This window comes from Lonchura striata, chromosome 1A (assembly GCF_050655825.1).
Source record: "Lonchura striata isolate lonStrDom1 chromosome 1A, ASM5065582v1, whole genome shotgun sequence".
Classification (NCBI taxonomy): Eukaryota; Metazoa; Chordata; class Aves; order Passeriformes; family Estrildidae; genus Lonchura; species Lonchura striata.
In genome coordinates, this window is record NC_140741.1 from 59,548,708 (window position 1) to 59,575,979 (window position 27,272).

Here is a 27,272-nt window from a genome sequence, read left to right on the forward strand (position 1 = left end):
AAAAAAGTAATGGGGAAGGAATCTTCCCTATTAATACATATGTCCAATGGTTTCAAATAAATTTTTTCCTACTTTGTTTGTTTGCAGAATTATTACTGTGCTAAGGTCAGCAGTGGAAGCCATGAAATCACTTTACATTTTAAGTATTATGAAATTTATTGCAACATTTTGCGCTAAAAACTTTTTCAAATTGATGATTTAAGCACTTGCTATAGAGGATGTTTTTGGCTTTCAAGACCATTTATCTGGACTTTGCTGCCTAGGCTGCATGAATGATCTGCCAATTTGATTATTCATTTCAGTTTCTATTTTGCTATTGACATGCAGTTTCATTTCTTACTAATCCCATTTGCCCTTAGTGTGACTTCTTGCCAGCATCAGTAATTGTACATTTTCTAAACACAGAATGATCAAAATGAGGTTGTGCTACATGATTCGGGCTAATGTTTTTAAAATCAAGGGTATCAATATTCTTTAACACATGACTCTGACCTAAAATTAAACCCTAACATGTACATTTTATGATCATGTTAGTTTCTAAATTTAATTAGAATCCTGAAGGAAATATGTACATTCTTAGCACACTCCCTCGTTCCCAGAGATTAAGAACAGTGTTACATAACACTTAGCTTTAAACTAATCTGAGTGATCACTTAGTGTCTAGATTATTTCTCATTCTCTTTACTTCTCCTATTTTTGAGAATACACATAATTTTGAGTGTTAATTCTGGAAAATTTTAACAGCAGGGTTTTTTCCAAGTTGTTCACTTGCAATATACTGCTTTTACTGAAAAAAAAGTTTGTTCCCAGATGAAAGGAGAAAACTGCCTATTGCTTTGGCCACAGAACATATTCAGAGGCAATAGGTAGTAACTGTTGGACTGAAAGAAATTTTTTACTTTCTGTGAATTTTGCATGGTTGTTGGTTCATTCGCCTTTGGCTACCAGCTGTTCATATCTTGGCATTCAATTGTGTTAGCCCTGTCCTTGTAATGTGAAACCATTGGCGGAGAGGAAAACTTGCAGATCTATCCACACTGCAATTTCAGACTCATATGCCTCACTGCAGGGAGGGAGAAGTGCACTGCAGTGGCTCACTGACCAGCACAGCACAGTGAAATTCCCAGGAAGTGGTGAATGCAGGGAGAGTGCTCACTTAGCAGCATGAAATGAGAAAGTGAATCTGAAACAAATTCACAAAAGCTGAGATAACTTCAGGCACAATGTCAAGATCATGTAACTGAGAAAGGTCTGAACAGATATATGTTTCTAACTCCAAGGAAAGGTGATAATATTTTGCAGATATTCCCCAATGAATTCACACTCACAGTCTTCAACTGTACCACACCATTCTGCCTTGAAAGTTCTGCCAGATTTGGTGCTCAGTACATACAGTAATAAAGAATTAGAAGATCCCAGACCAAGGAAAATATAATTAAAATAATGAATATTTTAACAAAAAAAAAAAAAAAAAAGAGAGAGAGAGAGAAAATAGTGATTAAACATTTTAAAGAGTGAAAAATATTAAAAATAGTAAAAATAAAATTAAATAGTAAAGATTTTAAATTGAAAGCAACACTAGAGGTAAATTCTAATTGAATGGTACAGTGCAAGTCATTTTATGATGCTTCCCCCTGCTTTTCTGTGTATATTGGTTCTGGATAGGATGAGTGTGTTGACCCTGTCACAGCCAGACATTTCCAGACAACATCAACACATGTGATCACATGCAGAGATGCCCAAATAAGGTAATCAAAAATGTAGGTAATTCCTGGAAAATAGATTGTATTTTCTTTTCAGCCAGGTGAAACATTTCCTTTGTTGATTTATTCTTTTTTCCAATGTCTCACAAGTGAGATAAGTAGTTATGATATCCTGGCTCTGGGATCCTCAATGATCCTGCTGCTCTCAGTTTTCAATACTCTTTGAAAAAGACTTATGTATGGGGAAAATGGAGAGGACAGTCTCCAAGTGGAGCAAGTTCTTATGGGAGATGAGGTACCAATCACACTGTAAGTTTGTAGGCACTGATACCACCTGTAAATATAATGAGTCTCATCCCTTCCAGAACTGGTGGGCAAAAGGTAAACAGAGTGCTACTGTCCACATTCTGATGGTACGTTTCAAATTTATCTTAATACAAGATAAACCTGAGACTTAGATTGACCCACTGACATGCGGAAGAAAATTACTTGTGAACACTTTTATGTGAAGAGAAAATATGTATAGTGTCATTCCAAATTAAATGTTCCTCCCTGTGACCCAGCAATTTCTGGAAAAACTGTCTTTTCAAGAGAGAATGAAGAGTCAGAATTACTTTGAGCCCATTATATTTTCCACAAGAATAAATATTTATAAATTTTTGCCAAATCTTGGCCAAAATCTGGAGAAGTACCCTTTTCCCAAATTATTCCTGCAGCATGGATTACTGTTTACCTGTCCTAAACTACCAGGTAGAACTCAATTGCTGTCAAAAGCATCTAAGCAATTCTGGTACACAAATACAGTATTGCAGATATGTTTCAGTAAGATACTTTAAACTATGTTATTATAATGGGTTATGCACAGAGGAAGCCAGCATGCAGCAGCTAACTTGTATTACTCAGTCACTTGCAAACTTTTTAAGCTGCACTGTTTTTGTTTTTTCTATTACTCATGACTACACTAAACTATGTCATACTGAGTATTTCTACTACTAAATGTACCTGATACATTATACTTAATGAATTTGTTCAAAGTTTTAATTTATAGATTATAAGTTGATTTCCTACAGTTTATTTGAAAAAGTAGACAGACAAGTAGAAAGTGAGTGATAGAAGTATAGTAAATGGGAACTAATCACATGAGTAGTGAAAATAGCATTCAAGCTTTTTATTTTATTTATTTTGTATATTTATGGTAACAAATGTCTCAGTATAAAAACAATTAACTACTTTAAACCAATAGCATTCCTTACTGCCCTGGAAAACTGGACTCCTCACAGTTACAGCATGCAGAATGTGCTTCAGAAACTAGTTTCAGATATTTTACAAATAACAGCCAAATCATTTGGCCTTCTGCTGGCACACTGATCTTTGCATCTCCCTGATAAATGATGGCAGTGTAGCACTGGTCCAGCTTTTGGAAGAATCCAAGTTGTGTGGGTTTTTGTGTTACATGCCTGTTTAGAAATTTAAATTTTGCCACCATTAAGTGTCAAGCTGTCACCAGAGCACCTCTAATTGCATTCACTCCCTGCCTCAATCAGCGCTGACATTTCTGGTGCAACATCTGGCAGCAAAAACACAGCTGGTGTATACAACAGGCAGTAGAAATACATAATAGGTGTCCTCTGGGGAAAACCCAAAAGGACAAGAAAGAAAAGATTTAATAAGCTTTTTATAAGCTTTAGTTGTGTTGTATGAAAAAATATCTACTAGTGGGTATATACTCTGAGTCTTAAGTTATGTTAACATGACCTTAGAAGTTATATTTTGAAATATTTTTCAGTAGTTGATGCCATATAATTACAGAATACTATTATTTCATGACTTTTCAAGATTGCTCCTGCAGAGCTAGTAATAGTTGTGTAAACCAGTTTCTTTTAATGTAGCTGTAACTTCATGCTAGTGGGACAGGACATAAGAAGCTAGAAACATGTATTCAGTAAGGTACTTATATTTAGCAGCAAGTTGGAGTCTGTTTTCAAGATGATGAATGTTGAGAGAAATTATAGATGACAGAAAGAGCACGCAGAGTATCTCCGTGACTTTTAGCACATCCCTGAGTGTAAAAGGAAAATAGACCTATGACCATGTCAAAGTAAGGTAAGACTTAGAAATAAAGAACAAGAAAAAGTTAAGAACTTCAAAGACTGAAACTTCTGAGCACTAACTGTGCTTAGAAAGTGATGATGCGAAAGAGACATTGTAATCAACAGCTATGGCTTCTGAACTTAATTAAATACTATCCACTTTCTGGAAAAAAAATGACACATCTACTCCTTTTTGTTGTTATTGTTAGTACTGCAGAACCAAAACAGTTATGAGAGACTGATCTGCTTTTTACTGGTTTGTGCGTCATCCGTGCAATTGTTCATGAGATTCCTGTTACATAAACTATTCTTTTCTGATTGTGATTCATGGGTAGAAAAGAATTGAGCTGACTTCCAGACCCCAAGTGGTGCTTGCAGATCTGAGTTAGAAAAGGTGTTTTATAAATGTAGCTTATGTAATTTAGTTCTCTGAGCCACACACAATAAAATCTCAGTGCCTTTATAGTTGATTCCAAATTTGTTTTTCAGTTATGACTTCAGCTTATCCAGTTATTGAAATAACAATAACTTTTTTGTAGTTTATTGCTCCTATATATGTAATTTAATCAACCAGGCATACATTTTAAACTAGAGCCCATAGTCTATGGTCAACTGACTTTTTGCAGCTTGCCAGGAGAGTTTGTGTGGTAGCCAGGAGCAAGCTGCAGGTCAGCTGGAAAACCTTGTCCTGTACTGATAGTTTTTATTTGGTGCTCATATCCTTTCCCTGTCATGTTGAGCTTACTCTACACATATCAAAAGCATCCATTTACTAGAGAAAAGGGTGGCTAGGGAAAGCTTCTACCTCTGAAATTATATCAGCTGTCCTCTGAGCTTCTTGACAGAGAGAAAGATAGCTATGAGCACGCCTATGTGACATATGTACTGGGAAGCACTGGGTCCATGGTGAGAGTGGCGATTACTGTGCAAGCAACATGCAGGATGTCTCCTATGGCTAACAGGTTTCCTTTAGGCCAAACTGCCATTTGGACAAAACTAGGCTTTCTTGATCTTTGGAGAAGATGAGACCTTGTATTGGGTTTGCCTGGCAAGATTTCGGTGATAAGTGGGGCTACAGGGATGGCTTCTGTGAGAAGTTGTTAGGAATTTCCCTGACATCTCTCAGAGCCAGTGCCACACACTTCCAAGGTGAACCCACTGTTGGCCAAGACTGAGCCTGTCAACAACAATGAGCAACGTCAACAACAGCACCTCTGTGCTAAAGTACTTAAAAAGATGGAAAAGCCTGCTGCAGAACAGCAGCCAAAAGAGAGGAATGAAAATATGTAAGAGGAGCAACTCTGCAGATACCAAGGTCAGTGAAAAAGGAAGGGGAGGAGGTGCTTTAGCTGCTGAAGCTGAGATTCATCTGCAGCTCGTGGTGCAGGCCGTGGTGAGGCAGCTGTGTCCCTGCAACCCATGGAGGTCCACAGGAGAGCAGATATCCACCTGTAACCTGTTGAAAACCCCACACTGGAGCAGGTGGATGCCCAAAAGGAGGCTGTGAGCTTGTGGGAAGTCCACACTGGAGCAGGCTGCTGGCAGGACCTGTGGCCTCCTGGAGGGAAGAGCCCATGCCGAAGCAGATTTGTTGGTAGGACTTCTGACCCCATGCAAGAGACCCACACTGGAATAATCTGTTCCTGACAGACTGCATCCCATGAAAGAGACACATGCTGGAGAAGTTTGTGAAGAACTGCAGCTTGTGGGAAGGACCCAAGTTCAAAAAGTTGGTGGAACCCTGTCTCTTGTAGAAGGGACCCCACATTGGATCAAGGGAAGAGTGTGAGGAGTCCTCCTCCTGAGGAGGAAGGAGCAGCAGAGACAACAACCTGACTGCAGCCCCCATTCCCTGTCCTTACATACCACTGGTAGAAGGAGGTAGATAAAAGTTGGAGTGAAACTGAGCCTGGAAAATGGAAAGGCTGGGGGAAGGTGTTTTATGGTTTGGTTTTATTTCTCATTATCCTATTCTAATTTGATTGATAATAAATTGAACTAATTTCTCCAAGACGAGTCTGTTTGGCCCATGATGGTAACAGGTGGGTGATTTCTCTTTGTCCTTATCTAGACCTGTGAGCTTCCTGTTCTATTTTCTCCCATGTCCTGATGAAAAAGGGAGTGATGGAGTGCCTTTAGTGGGTATCTGGCAAGCAGCCAGGGTCAGTCCACCACAGGTGTAATTCAATGTTACCCCACTACTGTGACTAGTATCAAAAACCCCATAGCTTTCATGGACTCTTGTAAGTTGTTTGAGTGTCCCACTTTTCTGATCCTATTATTCAATATGTAAATATCTACAGCTAATGAACTTACAGTACTAATTATGCAGCCTGCAGGCTCTGTATTTTCATGAGCAGCATAACGATAATTATTACCAGGCGCAGTTTGTTATTTAATGTTTTAAGCACTGCATCTGGTTGCATCCACAAATCAGGGACAGGGACATCAACATGACATAAACTATGCCTGCAAAAAGGGAGCCAGACTGAAATGCAAACCTTACCACAAGCATTAAAAATGGAAGTGCTTCCAGCCATTTAATTTTAAACATTGGGCTATTCATTTCATCCTAATTCAGCCAGAGCAAGTGGAAATCAAACTCGTCTTATTATCTAATACACATAGCAAAAGGATTCTCTTTTCAGCAATGTTTTACAGAAAAATGTGTTGGTACAAGCAGAACAGTGTCCATTCTCAAGGAGTGTTCTGTACAAGAAGATCATGGTCACTAAACAGTAGAGAAGTTTCCAGCTGTTTGAACTTCTGAGAGAAAAGTTTTAGATTTCAGATGCTATGTCCATTGTACAGCATAATTAATGGCAAATTAGAAAAATAAAATGAGGAGATAAATGAAAGTCTAGATAGATAGGGTCTGAATTCAAATTTCAGAATGCAGTTCTTAAAGATAAATTTCTTGATTATCTGAGGAAGACCATAAATTAATATGTTTCTGAGCTGACAATACCAGCTTTTAACAGGTTTTTATAAAACTAGTAGACTAAGCAAACGTTGATCCAAAACTTGATCCACTTTTCCAAAAAAAAAAAGCCAAAAAAAAAAGGCTTTTTCAAGGAATAGGGAGACAATACAGAAAATACATAGGTAACTGAATGGGAATTTAAATGCCCTTGACATGCTTCTTTCAGGAATGGGTAAAATTTCTTGTAAAAGAATTTACTGTCATCAACATCCACAAATCAGAGCATCAAAAATCTTTTGAAGGGTAAAAAAACCAGTCGGGCAATAGATTAAGAAAAAATTATCACAATTATGTAAGAGATATCCCCTATATGTCAGAAGTCACCTTCCCCTTTACAATAACTGGTCTTAAACAATTAACAGTTAACTGGTCTTAAACTGAAATTATTTTTCAGGTGTTGTTTCACCTGCCAGCAGCATCAGGAATAAGCATAATGCAGAAGGCTACAATCACTTAACGCACAGTGAGAGCTTTCATTGCCCAAAGGTGACATGGCTGGTTTTCTTCAACACTCCCTTACAGTAATGGCTTAATAAGCAAAAATCTAAATTTGTCTCTAGGGAACAGAAAGAGTATATAGAAACCCAGCAATAGGCTTTGTGTTCTCATTTTATGTTGATGATTTAGGTGTTGAACTTGTTTTTAGAAGACAGCACAGTATTTACAGCATTATGTATCTAAAACAAATAGTAATGATTGGTCTCACAGACACTTTCATCTTCCCCTAAAGCCTGAGGTGGTGTGACGTTTCTCCTCTGAAAGTAGTGCCAAGAGGGAAGCATGAACCTGGGAGGGACAGTTCCCTTTGTCACTGCTCTTGGCACAAGGACTCCAGGCCCTCTCATTGTCTGATTTTCTTTGTTATACAGGGTTAAGTCCAGTCCGTGATGGAGCAAGTGGAGCATTGGTGCTCTGTGCCTTGGCTTAACTGTATCTCAGTTGTGGGGACAGAAAAAAATAGAACCAATTACATCAGGGCTCATCTTTCTTGAAAAAGACCTTTCAGTTTATGGGTCTCTGGGCCTAAATGAAATGCAGAATTATCCACTGCATATTTACATATTTGTTTCTTGCTGCTTGAGTGGTAATGAAGTGGTATTGTAAATGAAGTTTTAAAAAGCCTGACCTGAGGGAAAAATGTTTCTGAGATAGCCACACTAACCAAAACTTCTGTCAGCCAGTTAGTCATATCCTCTTGTTTAAAGTCTCATCTGGTTTACAAAACCCTCTTCTGTGCCCAAATTATATTTTCTTTTATCTGAAACCTCTTGAAAAAATGTGTAGAAGTCCATTTTAGACAAAACAGTGAAAGACCTTTTGTTTCCTCTTAGAGCTCTTCATGGTACTCTACTTACTACTCGTCTTAGGTACAGCTTGTTTTTGTTAATAGACTCAAATTGACCTTTCCATTTATAATAAGATTGACTCTCCTTTATTAAAATATAAGAACTTTGTGCTTACTTTTTTGTTTAAAAGCCATCTCCTACAGTTTTTTTAACTTCAAAATTTTTCAGAAAGAACAAAGCCTCCACAGTGAAAATGTAGATAGGAGAACAAAATGGAGATGTGTATATCTGGAAACCATGATACTTTGTCTTGCAATATGCAAAATTCATATTCTTCTCAATAAATTTGTATTTTCCTATTTAGACTTCTGCATCTTTTTGTGCCTTAAAAGTTAATCGTCTATTCATTGACCTCAGTTTCTGGGGAATCTGGAGAAGCTCCAGAGTGCTGGTGGGAAGGCATGTCTGAAGGTCAACTTTGTGAAGCAGAGCGGTCACCAAAGCTAGATCAGGATGGCCATGGCTTTTTTCTATAGAATTCTATAGTTTTTCTATAGATAACAGCCTGGCCCTTCATCACTAGAGTTCTTGAAGTTGTGCTGTGAGTACTCTTGCTATTGGAAACTGTGACTTTCTGAGGCAAGATTGGATTAAACAAATGTCCTGAAACTGCAGTTGAGAGAACAGAAGCTGTGATTTTTAGAACATTCCAGGTCAATGTTCTTGTGCAAATTTATGGATTTTATCATCATTAGCTTCAGAAATTCACAGGAGAGAAGAATTTGAGAAATGAAATACAGAAAGTACTGACAAAATTCAGGAGGCCTTTTAAAGTACAGAGGACACTGATGGGAAGCTTTGTTATTTAAAGATCTGCATTTGCCTGTGTCTACTCTGAGAGAAGAATGAATAGGGTGGGATGGGGGAAATGGATGGCAGCCAAGGCCTTGTAGAATGTTCCTAATCAAATGCTGCTGCTGCGATGTGTCCCAGACAGCTGAGCAGAGCACCAGAGGCACACATAAAGGTGCACTTGTAGGCAGCAATGCATCTCTGCCACTGCAGAAGTTGATGTGGGTGGTGAGGAACAGGAGTCTAGGAAAAATAAGATGGTTTTATTGCAGAGCCCCAAGAGAAAAAAGAAAACCAACATATTGACTGTAGCTGTTGACAATGTACATAATCTGACTAGGTAGGAACAAGCCCTTAATATGCATCAGTTCATCTCATTCTGAAGAAAATAGAACAAATAAATTACACCTTGAAGGTGCCTGTTCCTCTCCATTGGAGACATCTAAACTTAGTTGCCCTGAATCATACCTGTGGTGTCTGCTCCTTGGGAGTAAGCCTTCAGGGAACTTCTCAGGATCAGTGGGCTTAGAGACATGGTAGTGCCAGTGTTTTAATACAAATATAGTGGCCTGCCAGTATCCAGCAGGGAAAACTGGGTCAGATACCTGTCACACATCATATCTATATACTACTCAAAATAAGCTTTTTTGTTTGCTCTCTGTCCAGGTGTTATCTATAGATTTATATTAATAGATCTGTGGATTGCTAGATCATCCCCAGTACTAGTATAATGTAAAGTATGCAACTAATGGAATTACGTGACAACTAAAAATTTCCATTCTAAAACCCCCAAGCTATGGAATGGATTAATGTTTCTGCAGCTTTTCCATTATTTGATATTTTTTGTTCTTTGATGTTTTGACTGGGAATTGGTGACTGCTTGCCATGCCAATTTACATTTCCATCTTGGGCTAGATTTTTGTCTCTCTTATGAAAAAAAAAAATCATGTCTCCTACTAATATATTATTTGGAAAAGGTGAGCACTTCAAAGTTTTGGGAAAGGGAAGAATTTAGAATGATGGTGAGAAAGCATAAGAGGACACTACAATCAGAATGTGGAGGCATATCCACATTAAATGATGGCAGATATGTAAGAAAAGCCCCTTCTCATTGTATAGCTCCCACTATAAAAATGTGGCTATGAAATGCCTTTGGAAATACAACACAAGCCCTTTACATCTTGAAACAATTTTTTTGTACTTATGGAGAAGGTCTTAACAGAATTCAGCAAAGGAGAAAGACAAGCAATTAATAATCACTAGTATAGATTAGACTCAGCAAAGAGTTTTAGCTGAGGAAAGCAAAACATTTTGAATATGTAAAAATATTTCATTTAAACAGATTCAGTATTAAATACCTCCTATTAAAATGTTGTACCAGTTGTTAAAAATGCTATCTTTCCAAAAGAAATAACAGATCTAATCCAGTGAAATACCAACACATGCTATTTTGTATCAACATTATTTTAAACTAAATCAAAGTGAAACTTTGTTTCAGGAAAATTTGTCAGGAAAATTTGTTTCCTGATGAATTTTTGGAAGCCTTGTCCAATTTGTTTCATTTTCATAAAATTTATTCAGTTTGGTGTCCCAGCAAAATGCTTTTCTGTCTTAAATGGCATCACAGCTGATCGCTGGAATGTTCATACAGGACTAACCATGCCTTGCTAGCAAAGTTTTTATATGCTATCTTCTTAATTCATTTAATAGATTACTTATAGAGCATGAAAGGATATTTTCCACTAGACAATATGTCACATAAAAGAAAACCTAATTTCCTAAACTCATTACTAGATTCTTGATGCAGGAACGATCTAACAGAAGCCTTTGCAATCAGGGTCTCTGGACCAGAATTTTATTTCCTGTGACTACAGAAAAGTAAAATTAGATCAACAGCTTGGGACATAGTGCTGGGCCACAATTTGCTTCAGGTTTCATCAAGATGTACTTGGACATGAATGGACAACTTGCACTTGCATTCCTTATCCTGTGTACCGAGATTATCACAATCAGTTCCTGAAACTAAAATGGGAACACCTGAAAATATGTCAGGTTTTCTTGAACACCTATAATCTGTATTTTTTAACAGCAGGTATGCACCTCTCTAAACACCTGACAAAAAATGTAACTCTACAGCAAAGTCCTGGAGTGCTGTCAACAGACTATTACCAATATCCAAAAACACTGATATCTTCCATTGTGTTACTCTTGACCTCCTCACCTCTTGTATTTTGAGTTAAGCGTATACCTCTAACAAAGGGCAGATATGTTTCTGGTGGTCTTAACAGCTAACTTTTGATCTTGAAACCTGTAAGACTGAAGATCTCAGAAAGCAATTTAAAGTAAAATAATAGCATATTCCACAGTAAGTGCAACACAGAGATACTGTTGGAACGCTGAAGGATATCAGATGTGCTTGAAGAAACTTGTACTTCTGATACCATTTTTGCCTGAGTCCTCTGCAATTTTTATCAAATAGCTCTTTATTGATTTTAGTATGGTGAAAGCAAACTATGTGTGTGTGGATGTGGATGAAGAGTTTAAGTATAGAACCATTTCTGCCTTCTTGGCAGGGTTTATTACAGTAATATCCACATGATAGCATAATATAGGGCTTCTCCTTTTATCCCAGGCTAAGCACTCTCAACCACTCATATATTCCTTACCCCCACATGCCAAGTCCTAGAAATTCTTGCCTGGTGTTAGATAGGATCTGACCTAAGCCTCCTTTGCTACAATTTAATTCAGTTATTTCTTGCCTGATTAAGAAGAAAATTTGAGTGCAGCTCATTCCCTTCTTATTAATAACTATTTGTTATTTATTCTTAAATGATACTGTGGTCTCTGCTTAGCATTTTCTTTGGTGTTTTGAATTCCATCTGTGTTTTGAACAATCTTTTTCTTCTAGGTCAAATTTCCCAAAACTCTTTATCATTCTTATTGTCCTGCTCTTTCTTAATTATTCCATCTATTTCTTACTCAGCCTGTACTTTGCACCCTGCTGAATAGCTATACAAAATAAAGGACTAGGGAATTTGAGTCCTGTATGCTCTTAATTTGATTTTTTTTTTTAATCTTCAGGAATGTTACCCTATTCTGGCTTCTGTTTCTGGCTTCTCTTCTTGATTCTAACAGTGATATTTTGTGTGTTCATCTTTTCTGCATTTAACTCTCAACCACCTCTCTATCTTCTGTGCTATAAGAATATGTTTGTCAGACACTAGAATGTAACATGAGAAGTCATTTACCTAAGAACAGAGCCTGGTTTCCCCCTGCCCCATTTTCTTTTGATCTTCATTAGACATTAAAAATACTCATATATTAGATAAGTGCATCACTTTAGGCACTTGGTGACATTTCCAACATTAGACTTTCTATTTTCTTCTCAGTGTTGCTCCCACTGCACTTTCTACCAACGATGTACAGTGGTGATGATTGCTCAGTTGTTACCCAGAGCTCTTTCCTTATTACTATTTTGATATTCTCCTGTTAACCTTTCATGTTTTAAAGGGGAGATGGCATCTCTGTTAGATGAGCTGTTCACTTAAAATCTGACAGAAAAAAAATATTTTAAAGCTTTCAGTTTTCTCCCATGTGCTTAAATACCAGCTGAACAAAGCAAGAATCCCCATATTCTTGTTCCCTTGGTAGCTTGGGAAATTTAGTATATGTGTATTTTATATGAGGTTCCTCCAGTTCAAAAGTTAAGGTGACTTCTTACTTTTTCAAACTGAAGTTTAGAAAACCAGAGCTCTGTAATTTGTTGTGCCCCAGAGGCTGCTGTTGCAGAGATCTGACACTGGAGCTGCCTCCATCATACATCACAAGCAGCCAGAGTGATGGGCAGGGCTGGCTGCCCTCTGTGCTGGTGAGAGGAACCTGGTAAGAGAAATGTGGCTTTGGCTGATCGGGAGATAAGCAAGCAAGATGCAGATGGGATTCTGAGGGAGGAAACAAATATGAGGCAGAAACAAACAGTGAGAGAAGAATTTGTCAGTTGTGTTTCTGGATATGTATAAGACACAGAAAGGAGCAGGGGGAGTTGCTTTGAAATATTGTGCTGAAGAAATTAGTTATTTTTTAAAATTTTTCAATCTTCCCTTTTCTGAAGAGCAATATGGCAATTGTGGGCAGTAGGGCAATGACAGTATTTTAGAAAAGAAATTCACCAGCTGTGCTACTGTGATGATAACAATTCGGTTCAAAGCTTTCAGTCTCTAGTACCAAGAACTTAGGAGGCGTATGTACTATACAATTTTAATATCATTTCTTCCCTAACCAATTCACCACTCTGCTCTGACATTCAAAAGAGGGTATGCATGACAGTGTATGTGTGTTTGTACTGCACAAGTAATTATAGTGACTCTGCAAAGTTGCATCAAATGATGCAAAGCACATTCCTACATTACATTTCTCTGATGTACTGGATGTTATATTTTAAATATTTGACAGGAACAACACCCTGCAGTGTATGTGAAATTATAATACTCTAAGAAGTGGTTTGTTGAGATAGTGTTTGCAATTTGCAAAATTTTCCCTGTTGTCTAGTGATGTAACACTAATAGAATTTCCCTACAATTTTAAAGTATCTTTTATAATATTCACTGGGGCCAAAATGACATGTTTTTAAGAAAATTCCTTTCAACAAAATTATTATTATTTATAGAGCTGTTGATGTATGAGCCATATTGACTTATTTCAAAAATTATCTGTTGGAATTATAATTTTCCTATCAGGAAATCTCTGTAATAGAAGAAAATGTCTATTACAGTGCATCCATACAGAGCTTGAAAAACTGGGATTATTAAGTGAAGTGAGATACCAATTTTATTTCCATGTTACATTTCTCTACTCCCCTATAAAAGAGAACAAAACAGATTGCTGTAAGCATATGCATTCCAGAGGTACAATAGATGAGAATTTCAATTCTACTCCAAAATTTTGCACTGAATAAAAGGATCTGAATAGTACCACAGAGCTAAAACCTCCGTTGTAACTTGTGTTTCTCTTCTTCAGCTCTGAGAGGTACAGCCCCTATAAAAATTGAACAAAATACTTTAAAAAAATCTAGAAATATTTATCTCTAAATAAATAAAAAAGACATTTGTACTTTCCTAAGCTCAACAAACTGCCTTTTGTAAGCTGGAGGCTTTTTAAAAACAGTAATTTATTTTTTTTATCCCTAGAGAAGAACAGTATGGTCTATTCCGTAAAGAATCTTCATTTCAACAGTTTCCATGGTACAAGTGAATTTGGAAAGGGGGATTCTTTGCCAATGCATGTGTTACTTATGGCCTTCATTTCACATATCATAGGCATCTCAAAAACCAAAATTTTTCTGCAAACAATTTCAGGGTTAGTACCACCTCTTTGCAACATATGCAATCGGATCAAAACTAACATTATCTCATGTGATAGTGATGTTGTCTTTCAAGAAAAAGAGGACTGGTTTGTTTTCTTCAACTCCTCTCATTAAATCTGCATGTTAGAGCTCTGAATTCTGAAAGGAAATCCTCTCTGTGCTCTATCACATTTATCTGAACCATTAAGATACTGAGCTCCATCTGGTGCTGCTCTGCTCCTCTGTGTCATACAGGAGGTGTTTTCATCCAGCACCTTATGTCAGTAGGCACAGTGGGAACAGCAATAATTGATCAATAGCAGAGCTCATGTTTAGGAGTCTGCCTTGACAATTCATTGTGCCATGTATGGGCATTGCTTTATCACAACAAATTAGAACATTCTGAAGCAAATTCATAATTTGCCCTTGTCATACTTCGACCTTGTTTCATTTAAAGCATGTCTAACAAATGAAGGGATTTGTTCACAGATGCACAAAGGAGTCAGTTTTGCCTTCTTAGTTTAGAGACATTAAGTATTTCAATTTCACCTTGTCTCCAGTTAGAGTCTAATTATTCTATCTTTGCTTAAGAAAGTGGGGGTTTCCTTCTGTTTCTGATGTATGTGGTTTTAACATCAATTGACCTAGCTGCATGGAGGTCAAATTCCATTGAGCTTAGCTGAGCAGACAGGTCATAAATGTACAATCCTGTACCTCATCAATTATTAGAAATTTCCACTCTGCACTAGATTATGAGATTTCTTTTTATGATCAACATGAAATTGTGGTCCGCTGAAGACAACACATTAAGATGGATTTACCTTTGTCTCTTGTGGTTTTGTAGTTAAATTTTGTGGGAAGTCTTATACAGTTTGATCATGGTTTAGGGTTTAAAAAAGGTCAATCTATCTAATTTTTTTTTTTATATGGATTGTGAACTGAATATTGGTAATCAAGCCTATTCTCAACATTGCATTTTGCTTTAGAAAGAACTTCCCTTTCATGTGTTAATGGTGGTATATCTGAAGAGATGGCTACTCTACCATACACTTTGGCATATTTACAAGACAACTTTCCTTGTAAAATTTTGTTTGCATCCTTTTAGTGTATCAGATCTCTTGAGTACCTTAGTAAGACTATAGAATGCACTTGCTCAGAAATTAACTTTGTACATTTTATTAAAGAAATATAACAACTGTATAACAGTTTGTATAAAGTGGAAGAAGAAAGGGAAAATGTCTTGTTCATGTCTCTGCCCTTAAATGAAGAAGGCAGGAAACTTTTGCAGCAATGATTAGAACAATGTGACATAAATTATTAGAAGATGGCTCCTCAAACTCTTTCCAGTTCTGATAATCACTGCAGTAAGGTAAGTAAGGCACAGAAAACTGAGATATTAGTTGAACAAGCATTTGAGTCACTCAGACTAGCAGTTTATGATTAAGTGTAACTGGTAGAGTTGTCAGTGATTCACATTATTCTCATGCATCTTTCCCCTTCATTTAACTGGATCTTGGTTTTTCTTTGGTGCTATTTCTTCCCTGGAAAACGAGAAGCTGTATTACGTCTGAGAAGGAGCAGTGAGAGTGCGCTCCTGTGACTTTCCTGCAGAGCAGAGGCACATGTGTGTCCTGCACAGCCAGGAATGGTGCAGAAATCCACCCAGGTGTGGCCAGTCCAAGTAGTTATCCTGCTCATACCAGCATGGGACAGCACCCAAGATAACAAGCTGTGCTAACAAGTGCATGCATTACCCCACTGCTTCCCCTACGGCATGGGCTTACACCTCTGTCTGTAGTTACTCGTTTGGAGGATGTGTAGCTGGATTGAAGAACTTGGGGCTTGTGTCATGTGAACTGAACTGAACTGAACTGAACAGTGATCTTAGGAGTAGTCTCTTCCTCAGCTGTGCTCTGGTTGAGCTCATGCGTGTCTCCCTTTAGAAAGAATTTTGAGCTGCACCATCAAATACAGAGGTGTACAGAGAGCTGCAGGGCAGTACAGTGCATCCTGGCAAGTGTGGGTGCTGAAAGGACTTTGGAGTCCAGATTGATAATCATGTATGTATTTCTTGTCTTTCTTGATTGTATGAGCTGAGAAACAAGAAACAGAGGGAGTTGAACAACCAAAGAAAGAGCTTCACACTGCTGGAGCATGGGCAGGTGCTCAGAACCAGGGCTGCTGCCAACACTTCTGAATCCACATGGAAATTCAGCTGTGACCTTTCTGTCCAGAGACACTCTGGTGTCCGGAGAGGTTGCAAGGTCTCTAGCCACAGAGATATTCAAGACCCCACAAACCACTCTAGCTGTTCCTGCTTAGAGCAGATTTGACTAGATGGTCTATATTATTCTATGATGCGATAAGAAGCTTATTCAGTTTTCTTTAGGTTATGTGCATGAAAAAGCTATCATAAGCCTGCCTGCATTTTTTGTGTGTTTTACTAATTATCATATTTGTGAAATTAACTGTTGAACAAAAAATAAACTTTTTCTTTACCAAAGCAATATTTTCCCAATAAGCCTCTAAAAACAAACATGAATATTTTACAGAAAATTCATTAAATTTAAGTATTTTCTACTTCAAAAATTATTAATGAGAAATAAATCTATATTGGAAAAATATTTGCTTTATATTTTATACTTGGGATAAATCACAAAGGAAGCTGCCTTATAAAATATAGTTCAATTGTGTGATGCATTTTTAATGGCCTGTGATGGCAAAAGAAAAATGGTGTACTTAAGAGGCTTTTCTTTGGCCCATAAACAGTCAAAAAGATTTGATGATATCGAATATGACTGTATAAAGTACTAACTTTTTTAATCTATAATTTGAGCCTATAACTGATGTTTCATGTAAAGAGACAATGTCAAATACTATTTCCATAAGTAAAAGTGCACTATTCTGCTCAGAGAATTTAGCTATCTGCATTTTAAATCTGCAAATAATGATTTCACGTTTATAGTAATTTTCCAGTCCAAAGGAATTAAGGATATTTGTCAGATAAAAATCCATATTATTAGCTATTTTGTCACAGAGGTCTTACCCAGATGGGTCTAACCTGTATTCATTCAGTATTTGCTGATGGAATTATCAAGAAATGTTTTATCATTACCTCACAGTCATATCAACCTTTTCCATTAAGATGGTCATGCTGCAGATAGTTCTAATTCCTTCCTCTCGGAAGGGCAGTCCAAGTCAGAGGATATTGTTTCCATGGTTGATTTACTACATCTAAGTTACCTTACTGTAAGACCGATTCTGCAGATTTAGATGACATTTGTTGGAATTAAATACTTCCTTCTGATGTCACTTCCTACCTTAAAGGAATTTGCATTTCTCTATTGCAGATTGTGAGTTCATCATTACACAGTAAATTTGAGCAGTGAGATAGTATTTGCATTTTACTTCTACTCAAGTAACCTACCCTGTTCTTGAAACTGTCCTCCCACTCACATATTTTTGCCTACACAGAAGGACATTGCAAGCATTTCCCCTTGTTCTGTTCCACAATTGAGACCCTGTCATATGCTGCCAGAAATTAAGCACTGTAACAATGACACCTGCTCTGAGCTGGATTAGATGACATATTGCCTGAATGCTGGCAGGAAGCAGCCACCTGCCTGCATTACTAACTCCACTGGAGCAGAACCTCTGCAAGTACTTTGCAAAGTAAAAAAAATAAGCTTTACTTCATCGTCACATTTTGTCATGAGATTTCACATAAAAAATATTCTAAATTGTAATCATGTGCCTCTGTCTCCTTAGATCAAGTTATTCTACATTTCACATGTCAGTGTCCTCAAGTCAAAATTGCTTTTATCAACAGCTTCCTATTTTTAGATAAGACTATCTTTTTTATTCTTGTTTTCATCCTTACTGCTTTTGCCCTATAGTTTCTTGCAAGTCAAAGGCTTCTTAATATCCAAATTAAAATGTGAACAATATATTCCCCCTTTTCACTAAACCCATGCTTTTGTTGAAGGTATAGGTGTGAAAAATATTGGCCCAGTTATTCACTAGGTTCCTCAGAAGCATGAACGTGGAGGCAAATGTTTGTGAGTATGCAATATTTTCTCTGAAACCAGACATATATTGATAGTATCTAAATAATTGCCCAGTAGTAACGTATGCACTGGAAAGGTATTGGCAGAATATACTTCCTGTTTTTCCAGCTCCATGGAATTGCCTACGTGAATTTACATTGACTTTGGTTTTGCAGAGGAAGAACAGTTTAATCAACGAAAATTTGCTGGGTTTTGTTTTTCCACTTAATTCATTCCACATGGCAAATCAATCTGTGCTGTTAAGTAATTCTCAAAAACAGTGAAACATGTAGTAGTGACTGTTTACTACTCTGCACTCAAACATCGTACAGAGCTAGATTACAGAGAGAATTATTACTGGAAGAAGTATGTTGATTTTGTCTCCTTTTCTGTTTTTCCCTGCATTATGGTCTTACCAGAAATTAGCTAGATTTGCCAAAATGTAAAGACCGGTTTCTGTTCTGTTTTTTTGTCTTGCCTTGTAAGATATTCCTAAAGTAGATGACATTAATTCTGGTTGTTAAATCTGTTTCAAAATCTTACTTATCTCATTTTACTTTTATGGGGAAGGCTTTTAAAGGTGAAGAGAGATTCAACCTTGAGAATTTTTCTCTTAAATGATGATAGAGGAAACACCTTAATGGTAAATCCTGACTTTCTTTTTCACCCTATTGTTTTGCATAAATGAATGAAAAATTGTCTATTAGCTTCAAGGCAAATAAACAATGGCACCATTCAATTAGAGCCACTGTAATTTTAACCTTCAGCAAGGTTCTATGCTATGAATAGGTTTTCTCAACTTTCTTAACTTTTAGACTCAAGAAATGCTTGTATCAAGGTGAGTACTTACAGCTTTTGGTTTAAAATGACTCGACAATATTATTGATAATGAACTAAAATTAGCAAGGAGGAGGAGAATGTTCAAGAGAATATTTGACAAAAGATACTAATCTATAGCCTTGATCCTGGAAGGCAGTCTGGAAATACAGCAAAATATGGGCTTTTCAAGAGACATTCTATGTCAGCATAACTCTGCTTCTATTCAGACTAGCAATGATAAGTGCAGAATGAGCAGAGTCAGGTCAATAACAAATACATATATATTTTAATCCTGTCATCAAAAGACATTAGAATGCTTGCAGGAATACATGGCAGTTTAGTAGCCACGACTTAACCAGCAGTTAGCACCACTCTGTGTCTGCTTTAGAAGAATGACAACCTGACCTTTTACAAGCTTTCCTTGACCTAGTTGATGACTGTAACTCACCATAGCAGGTGTTTCTGCATTTGGAGTTAACATAAATGGCCCATGCTTTAATCTCTTTCACTCCTTATATAGTGATATTGGAGAAGAAAGTGTGTCTTTGTTTTTAAATGTGTTTGCAGTTTTTTGGATTTCTTTGGGAAATAGCAATGTCTTTACAAACTTAATGGTAAAACAGAAAGGTAGCCTTGCCAGACGGGCAAGTCTGTAATATGTGGACCTATAGTACTGCCTGTATTGTAGGACTGGCAGCAATGATACGGTACTAATGTCAGTGAAGCCAAAATGTATACTGAATATCTGTAAGCCAGACTCTTGCACTCTGAATTCTACTGTACAAACCTATTTTGAAGATCAGGCCAACTAAACCAAATATACCTTGCTACCACTTCTCAATGAGAATAACATTTAAATACAGTTCTTGTAATAAATAAGGATGTTTGTAGAGGAAAACAAATCTAGAAAGTGGTATGTTTAATCCAACATTTCTCTGTGGAAGAGAGCACTTCTTCCACAGAAAATATTATTTTCTCCAGCCAGTTTCAGTCAGTGGATTGCCCAAAGGCTGTGAAATCTCTGCCTGTAGAGATATTCAGTACTCAGTGGGACAATCTCCTGTCTGAGCAGGCTGATCTAAGCCCTGCTTTAGCCAGGGGCTCAGACCAGATGAACCCTAGAGGTCCATTCCACCCTTGATGAGCATACAGTTGTCTGATTCTGGAAAGTCTCTTGCCACCCTGGTTTTATGCTATTCTGAAGACTGCTGAGAATGTTTATTAGTGACCAGAAGAAAATCAGGTTTTTAATGGCTATTCCTTCTCAATAAATTCATTCAAACCAACTAATTTATTTGAACATTGGTGGCCTGAAAATTATTGGATTGTGATAATTATATCCACTGGTGCTACAAGTAAATTCCAAACATTTATTCCATTTCTGTGTTTGTTAAGTGCTTTATCTCATTGGTTTACCCCCTTAATTCCTCTGTTCTTCTTTCTTCATCATCTGGACATCACTTTATAGCAGATTGCTCATGTCAATAGTTGTCATTTAAGTTTCCAAGGGGAATAATGTTATATTGATTTTAGTTTGCATGTTCCCATAATGTGAAATTTAGTTTACTTCTCCAAATCATTTGATGAGCCAACCCTTGAAAGTCAATTACGACAGAAGAATGTTCCTCTATTCTCAGTTGGAACATTTATAAGATGAAGGATACTGAGTCTAAATACAAATCTAAACAAGACAGTTTAGGAGATTCCATTTACTAAAGTATTTTTGTAATGTAGATGGTCTTCATGCTATCTTTTTTCCAGATATTTTGGTTAGCTATTTACTCCTTAGATTAAGTGAGTGTGACATCTCATTCAATTCATCCTCCATCTGGATTTGTTTTTCTCTTTCCAGTCTTGTTTTTTCCAGCCTTGTGTTTCTCAGCCTTGCTTATTTCTTTCCTTTATGAACACTTAACATGAACAAACCCAAGAGAAATGTATTTTTATATTAATAATTTAACATTATTATTTCTTTTTTCTGAATATAACTTAACCTGCCAAATGTATTTTGATTAGATTTTCTGTTGGTTAGATCTTCTGTTAGCAAAGCTGATTGTCATTTTGAAAACATTTTAATGCGCCAACATTGCAAGATACAGAGTAAAAAATATTCTTTAAACATCTGTATTGTGATAACCATTCGGAAGTTTTTCATGTTTCTGCATGAAAGTATGTAACACATAAGATACCAAATTTAGATAGGGTTCACTTGTGAAACAGCATCTTCACAAGTCATGTTTGGCTCCCATATCTAGTACGGCTCAAACTACAATATGCTGGAAAATACCTATAAACTTCTTGTTTAACAGCCATCATTATGTTTGAAAGCTGTTTTTGACAAATTTCCCCCATTTCTCAGTTTTTATTGGTGTGTCAGTACTGTAGTTTCTTTCTGTATTTTGGGCTTCTTAGATAGTTCTTTTGAGGTTTGGTGGATTTTGTTCTGTTTTGTTTTGTTTTTTAAACCAAGCTATTTAGGACAAAATTGCCAATCCACTGTTGACTTAACCTCACCTCTGAGAGAGCAGTTTGCAGGAGATTTTTGGAGTAGCAGAACTTAGTTTTGGTTTTGTGGTATATCCTTGCTAAATTCTCATGGGAAAAGAAAAGTTAATTTGTGAAGTGTACCTATAAAGTAAAACATAATTAAAGCCTGATTTAAAATCCATAAAAGTCAGGGAAAGAGTGCAAGTGAATTCATTGTGTCAGAAGCAAGTCTCTTGGGGGCATTTTGTTGCTGTTGTGTCATTTTGCATTGAAATATTTTTCAAAAATTTATCAGCAAAGAAGAATGATTTTTTCCTGCGGTTTTTAGCACCATGAAGTCACTCATTCCTTTATATGTTAAATCCATATTTACACCCCAGTAATATTTTGAGTACAAATATCTATGTTCCTTATAGTCCACTACTGTAGTTGTTTATAGAATGTTAACTCTATAGTGATTGAGTTGGGTGGGGTTTTTTCCTTTGTTTTTGTTTTTGTTTGTTTATTTGGTTTTTTTGGAGTTTTTTTGGAGTTTTTATATGTGCTGAACAAAATCATATATATGTATCTTAAATGTTGGAATTTTCATTCCTATCATGTCACAAAGTAATAATAGAATTTTAGTCACTCTAAGGACATGGACATGCAAATTCAATAATATCAGCATCTATCAGGATCGTGGAGGGAGAGTGTAAAAAAGTATAAACATCAGCCTGCCACCCATACAGCCACAGTAGTTTCCAGATAAACAATACTAGATTTAAGAACTCCTAGCAAGTTGTATTAACCAAGAATTTATGTGAGAAACATTGAATATAAGACAACATCTAAAAAACTAGGAAATCATCCCCAAAGCTAACAATTTTCTTGCCTGGTTTTCTGTCATCATAGTTTCGTTTTCTCATACTATGTACATCTTTACCTATTTATTGGAATGCCATCTACTTGATTGTCTAAAATTGTATTGTATGTAACTTCATGAAAATTTAATTAATATTCATTAGAAATTGAACATTTAATCTTCCACTATTATCATGTGTCTCTCTGTGTTTTCACATCAGTTTCAGCCAAACTAGCTGTAGCTTTCTTGTAGAGCACTGTGTCTCCTCCTGAGTGTAGACAGAGCAAAATTCCTCCTCTTCTCCTCTTTGCTCTTCACACATCCTCTGGTCTTTGCCTGACAGCTTTCTGTTAGGTAGCAGCCATGCTGATGTGCACACCCTGCAGAAAGTTCTTTCATGCTGTGTACACTCAGCTAACCCATAGGTGCATCTGTCTGCCCTCCATGTCCTCTTTTCCATGTAAAGGAGGCACACATGCAGGCCAGAAGGGAGTCACAGCGTGGCTTTCAGGACAGCAGAAGAAAAACGAATTGACAAAATACCAATACATTTCAAGAATAAGGAATTGGTGAGCGTGACACATCACATTGACAACTGACTATGGTTTCTTTCCTTTTTACTTCAAAAATTAAGCTCTGGTGGCTGTTTTGTTTCTCTTTTGCAGTCATCCCTAACAAACAGTGACATCATGTTTGTGAAACTGCATGCCCCTTGGGAGGTCCTGGGCAAATATGCTGAACTAATGAATGTAAGAATGCCTTTCAGGTAGGTGTAGCTGTATTTTGTCTCAACCTCCAAAGCCAGACTATACTGTAAAGTTAATGTGATGCTAACACCAAAATGCCTGTAGAAAAGCTTTTCTATAAGATACCAGATACCTTTAGGAAATATAAATGGAGTTCCTTAGATACCACCTGCATTGCTGTTTCTTGTTAAAGCTTACAATTTCCATACAATACTGGTTTGAGATTAAGATGGGCTGTAGCAGTGCAGCTGTTTTCATGGGGTATTCTGTCCTTAGGCCCTTTAACCCCTTCAATGCTGGAGCCCCCTGCATACTTGTGCGCTGCTGTTTTTTAAATGGACATTTCATTGAAATCAATGGGAGGTCAAGAAGATCCAGGTACGTAAGGCAGCACAGAAAGTGCATGTCTGTTTGACGTATCTGGTATGCACCTGTAAATTGCTTGTATAGTATGTAGTTAGTATCCCATAAATAAGTATAAATAAGTATCTCTTCTAATAGGAAAACAATTTAAGCTATGAATGTTTTTTTTCTGTATAAAAAATAGAGAAATTATATTAAATGCTACTGATAACTAGATTAATTCCACCTTGAAATTCAAGTTATTTTTATAATTGATTAAATTTTATTTGCATGTTGGGCTATGAAATTTCCTATGTAAAATATTGCTTTTAATCTGCTGGTTATCTGAACTTTTAAAGTAGCATAAAGACTTCCACTGGAACTTCCACAACCCATGAACTCAGAGGCCTTGACTCTTCTTTCAATTAGCAGGGTTTGCAATATAAAGCTCCATTGATTTTAATGGAATTACTCCTGAAAATAAAAGAATTAGACACAGAATATGCAACTAGTGAGCTGGTGCCTTTGTAGGATTCCTTCTGTTTTTTCTTACCTAAGTATGAAAAATGCCTCTGGTATGAGACACCCTGTAGCAGTAGACAACTCATACGGAAAAATGGATATGTATAAAGGACAAACTTGCAGGCTTATTTGGTATTTATTTTGTTTTCATATTCACAGCAAATCTTCAACGGTTCTTCCTTATGCTTTTATTGCTAAACAGAAAAGTCTAAAAGCAATCACAAGTCATTTCAGGATAGTAATATTCATTTTAAAAAGTATTCCAGCCATAGAAACAATGAATTAGGCCAAAAGTGTGCGCCTTTGATTTCTGTGGCGTTCCTTGAGATGGACCTTCTCTGGCAGTGGAGAGAGGTCTCATGATTCAGAAATACACCAGGAACTCTGAATTTAGTAATGGAGCAGCTTGTTCTTTCCTGATCACTCAGCAGATAGCAAAGTAGGTGTCATACAGATTATATAGAAAACTTTGAAAATACTGAGGATCATGGCTTCAGGATCGTGATTCTTTCCACATCCATAGAAAGAGAATTACTACAGCATTGTTAAGAGGAAATCATGGTAATTCACTAGTGACTGCTGGGCAGGCTCTTTAATTTTTTCTTAAAAACAACAGTACAGTTTATCAATTCAAAAAGTTTTACAAAGTGTCCACAACTCTAGATGGTATGTTCCCAGATGCCTTTGTCTAAGCCCTTGTTTAAAGAGTTACTGATTGCTTATTGCTCCTGATTATTCAGACTGGAATTGTGCAAGGTCCATGCATCACTGAATGAAATCCTTGTTGCTCCAAAGCAGGAGGGAAAAAGTGGTGGATACCTCTGAATATTGGAAGCAAAATTAAGAAGTGTATGGCATCTTCAGAAACACTTAGCTTTGACCTTTCTCTGCTGAGAAAGGTCAAGCAGAGCAAGATATTGAGTATATTGAATAGAGCAAGATAAATAACACTATCCAAAGAAGGCTGGCCAACATGAAATAGTTTAAAAAATTTTACTTCACCTGCACAATATGGACTCTAACAACAAAAATAATCAAAAGTTCTGAAAATTAACCTGGAATGCTAACAAAATTTTTAAATAATTTATAAAGAATTAGTGTTGTCTCATTTTAGAGGACTTGCTTCCAAGGCACTAACAACATTCCTACACTACATCTACTACAATATTTAGAACATGTGTGGTGTAAGCCTTCATTTTCCAGAAGTGGGCAGTTCTGCATTACACAACGAAACCTCTCAGAATACACAGAAACCACCCTGATTTAGCAATTGCCTTCAGTGGATGACAAAGTCAGCCTCTGGAGGAGGAAATCAGAGTTTGGTCAGGCACCCAAATCTTCCAGTAAGGAGTATGAGTCCCAAATCCACAGTAAAGAACCCTCAGATATTCTTAACTCTCATGAAGATGCGATCTCTGTGCTGAAGGCAATGTGTCACATCCTGGCAGCTGCGGTGTGATAGGCGTCTATGAGAAGAGCAAGAGCAGCCAGCAGGGCAGTGGCACAGGACGTGGACTCCCTGTCCTGGATCTCCACATGGTGGTTAGGGGCTGCTCTGGACCACAGGGCTGGTCAGGAGGCAGGCTGGGAGTGGGTTCAGCATGTGTCTGCTCGTGTCCCCTTGCTGATTGTTTGCTCTCACACACAGCTTATTGCACTGACAACAGAAACCAGCCTGAATGAGGGGCACAGGGAGTGGCTGCACACTTGGCGGGGTGCTGAGCACATGTGCATTGGCTTGTGTAGCCTATATTCTGTTTCAAGGGATGTTATCCTAACAGGAATCACAGGCCCCGCTTGGTACTGCATGTGTTACAGCATATTGCAGCATAAGGTACAGCTTTCCTGGCTTTTCTAAGTGATTCCCCCTTATGTTTCACCAAATGCAGCTTTAATAACTCACTAGTAGGCATCATATGACTTACCCATATTTGTGTCAGTCCTATGGAATTCCTGCAACAGTTTATGAACTCTGAAATAGAAACATCTTCGGATCCCCATCTTCCACACATGACAAATAGCAGAAAAGGAGGAGACAATGGGAAAATTATGAGCTTCTGGCAATTCAAATGCCACCAGTGTCTGCGTGGCTTCCTGTGACGGTTCTGTTAATCTCTCTTTTAGTCTCTTCCTCCACCTCTTACAGGCTTCTGTCTTCAATCTCCTTTCCTTCCTTGCTAGTTCATACTGTAACTGACGATGGGTTTTCTTCTCGACTGGCTTCATTTTTGCTGTTCTTCCAGGAGAAAAATCTATTACCTGCATCGCCGATACAAGTTCATGAATAGGTGAGTACAGTTCTCATGCCAGTTTATGCTCATTTGGACCCAATAACAAAAAAATTGTTAAAGTCAAGCTGGAAGGAAAAGCTTATCAGCTGTGTTTGTAGAAATGATGGAGTGGTTACATACTAGGACATCTGCAAAAAAAACCAAACAGAAGTTGCATTTTTAAGGCATTGTGAAAGAAGCAATTAATTTTGTCAGTTTTGCCTTTTTTAGGAATAAGAAAATACTTTTCAAGTGATGGAGTCTTCAAAGAAATAGAAGTATGTTAGTGCAAATGCTGTATCTCCTTCTTTCCATGTAGCTCATTAGGGAGTTTCTTGGGGTTGGAGTACCACAGTTAGAGGGGTTTTTCAATTTCTATGAACCCTGCTTACTTGTAATAGTGATGGCATTATTTATTTATTGATTTCTCTGTGGGGATGCTTAGTACTTTGTTGGCAGATAGGAAGCCAATGAACCAAGCTTGAGAGATGTGCATTTTCCGACAATTTTTGGAGTGTTTTCACTCAATTATTAAATACCTTTAAGGTTATGCTTGATGCCCAGGTTATGTCTGACTTCAAGAAATGAAACTCTTTTCCTGAAGCAGTTTGCATTTTCTTTTTTATACCTTGGAAAATTAAATGAAAATATCTCCAAAATGCCTAAAAAGTATACAGACTTGACAAAAGCCAGATAATTTATATATCTACAATTATCTCTCTCAACTGTCTCTCTCACTGTATATGGCATTTAATGCCATGGTACTCTTGATGCAGTTTTCAATGGTCCAGTCCCTAATCTATTCTTTTACTGAGGTCAGTGGAAATATTTCCAAGAACCTCTAAGAGAGAAAAATTAAATTTGAAAAATCTGCATTTTGGAGTAAACACCCATACCATTTTGCACAGAATGTCAATACATTTACATTCATGGCAAAATCACTC

General features: G+C 37.1%; 1 protein-coding gene across 16 annotated transcripts in view; it reads left to right on the forward strand.

Moving 5' to 3' along the window:
* Positions 1-27,272, forward strand: part of ANO4 (anoctamin 4) — a 200,469-nt gene that overhangs the window by 107,061 nt on the left and 66,136 nt on the right. For 13 of the 16 annotated variants that reach the window (XM_085568934.1, XM_085568926.1, XM_085568921.1 and 10 more), the window contains 3 exons: positions 23,114-23,214; positions 23,471-23,572; positions 26,302-26,346. In XM_085568934.1, the coding sequence (XP_085425060.1) occupies positions 23,114-23,214; positions 23,471-23,572; positions 26,302-26,346 (248 nt within the window). The remainder of the gene's footprint in view (positions 1-23,113; positions 23,215-23,470; positions 23,573-26,301; positions 26,347-27,272) is intronic. The other 3 variants (XM_085568923.1, XM_085568924.1, XM_085568927.1) reach the window with 3 other exon arrangements.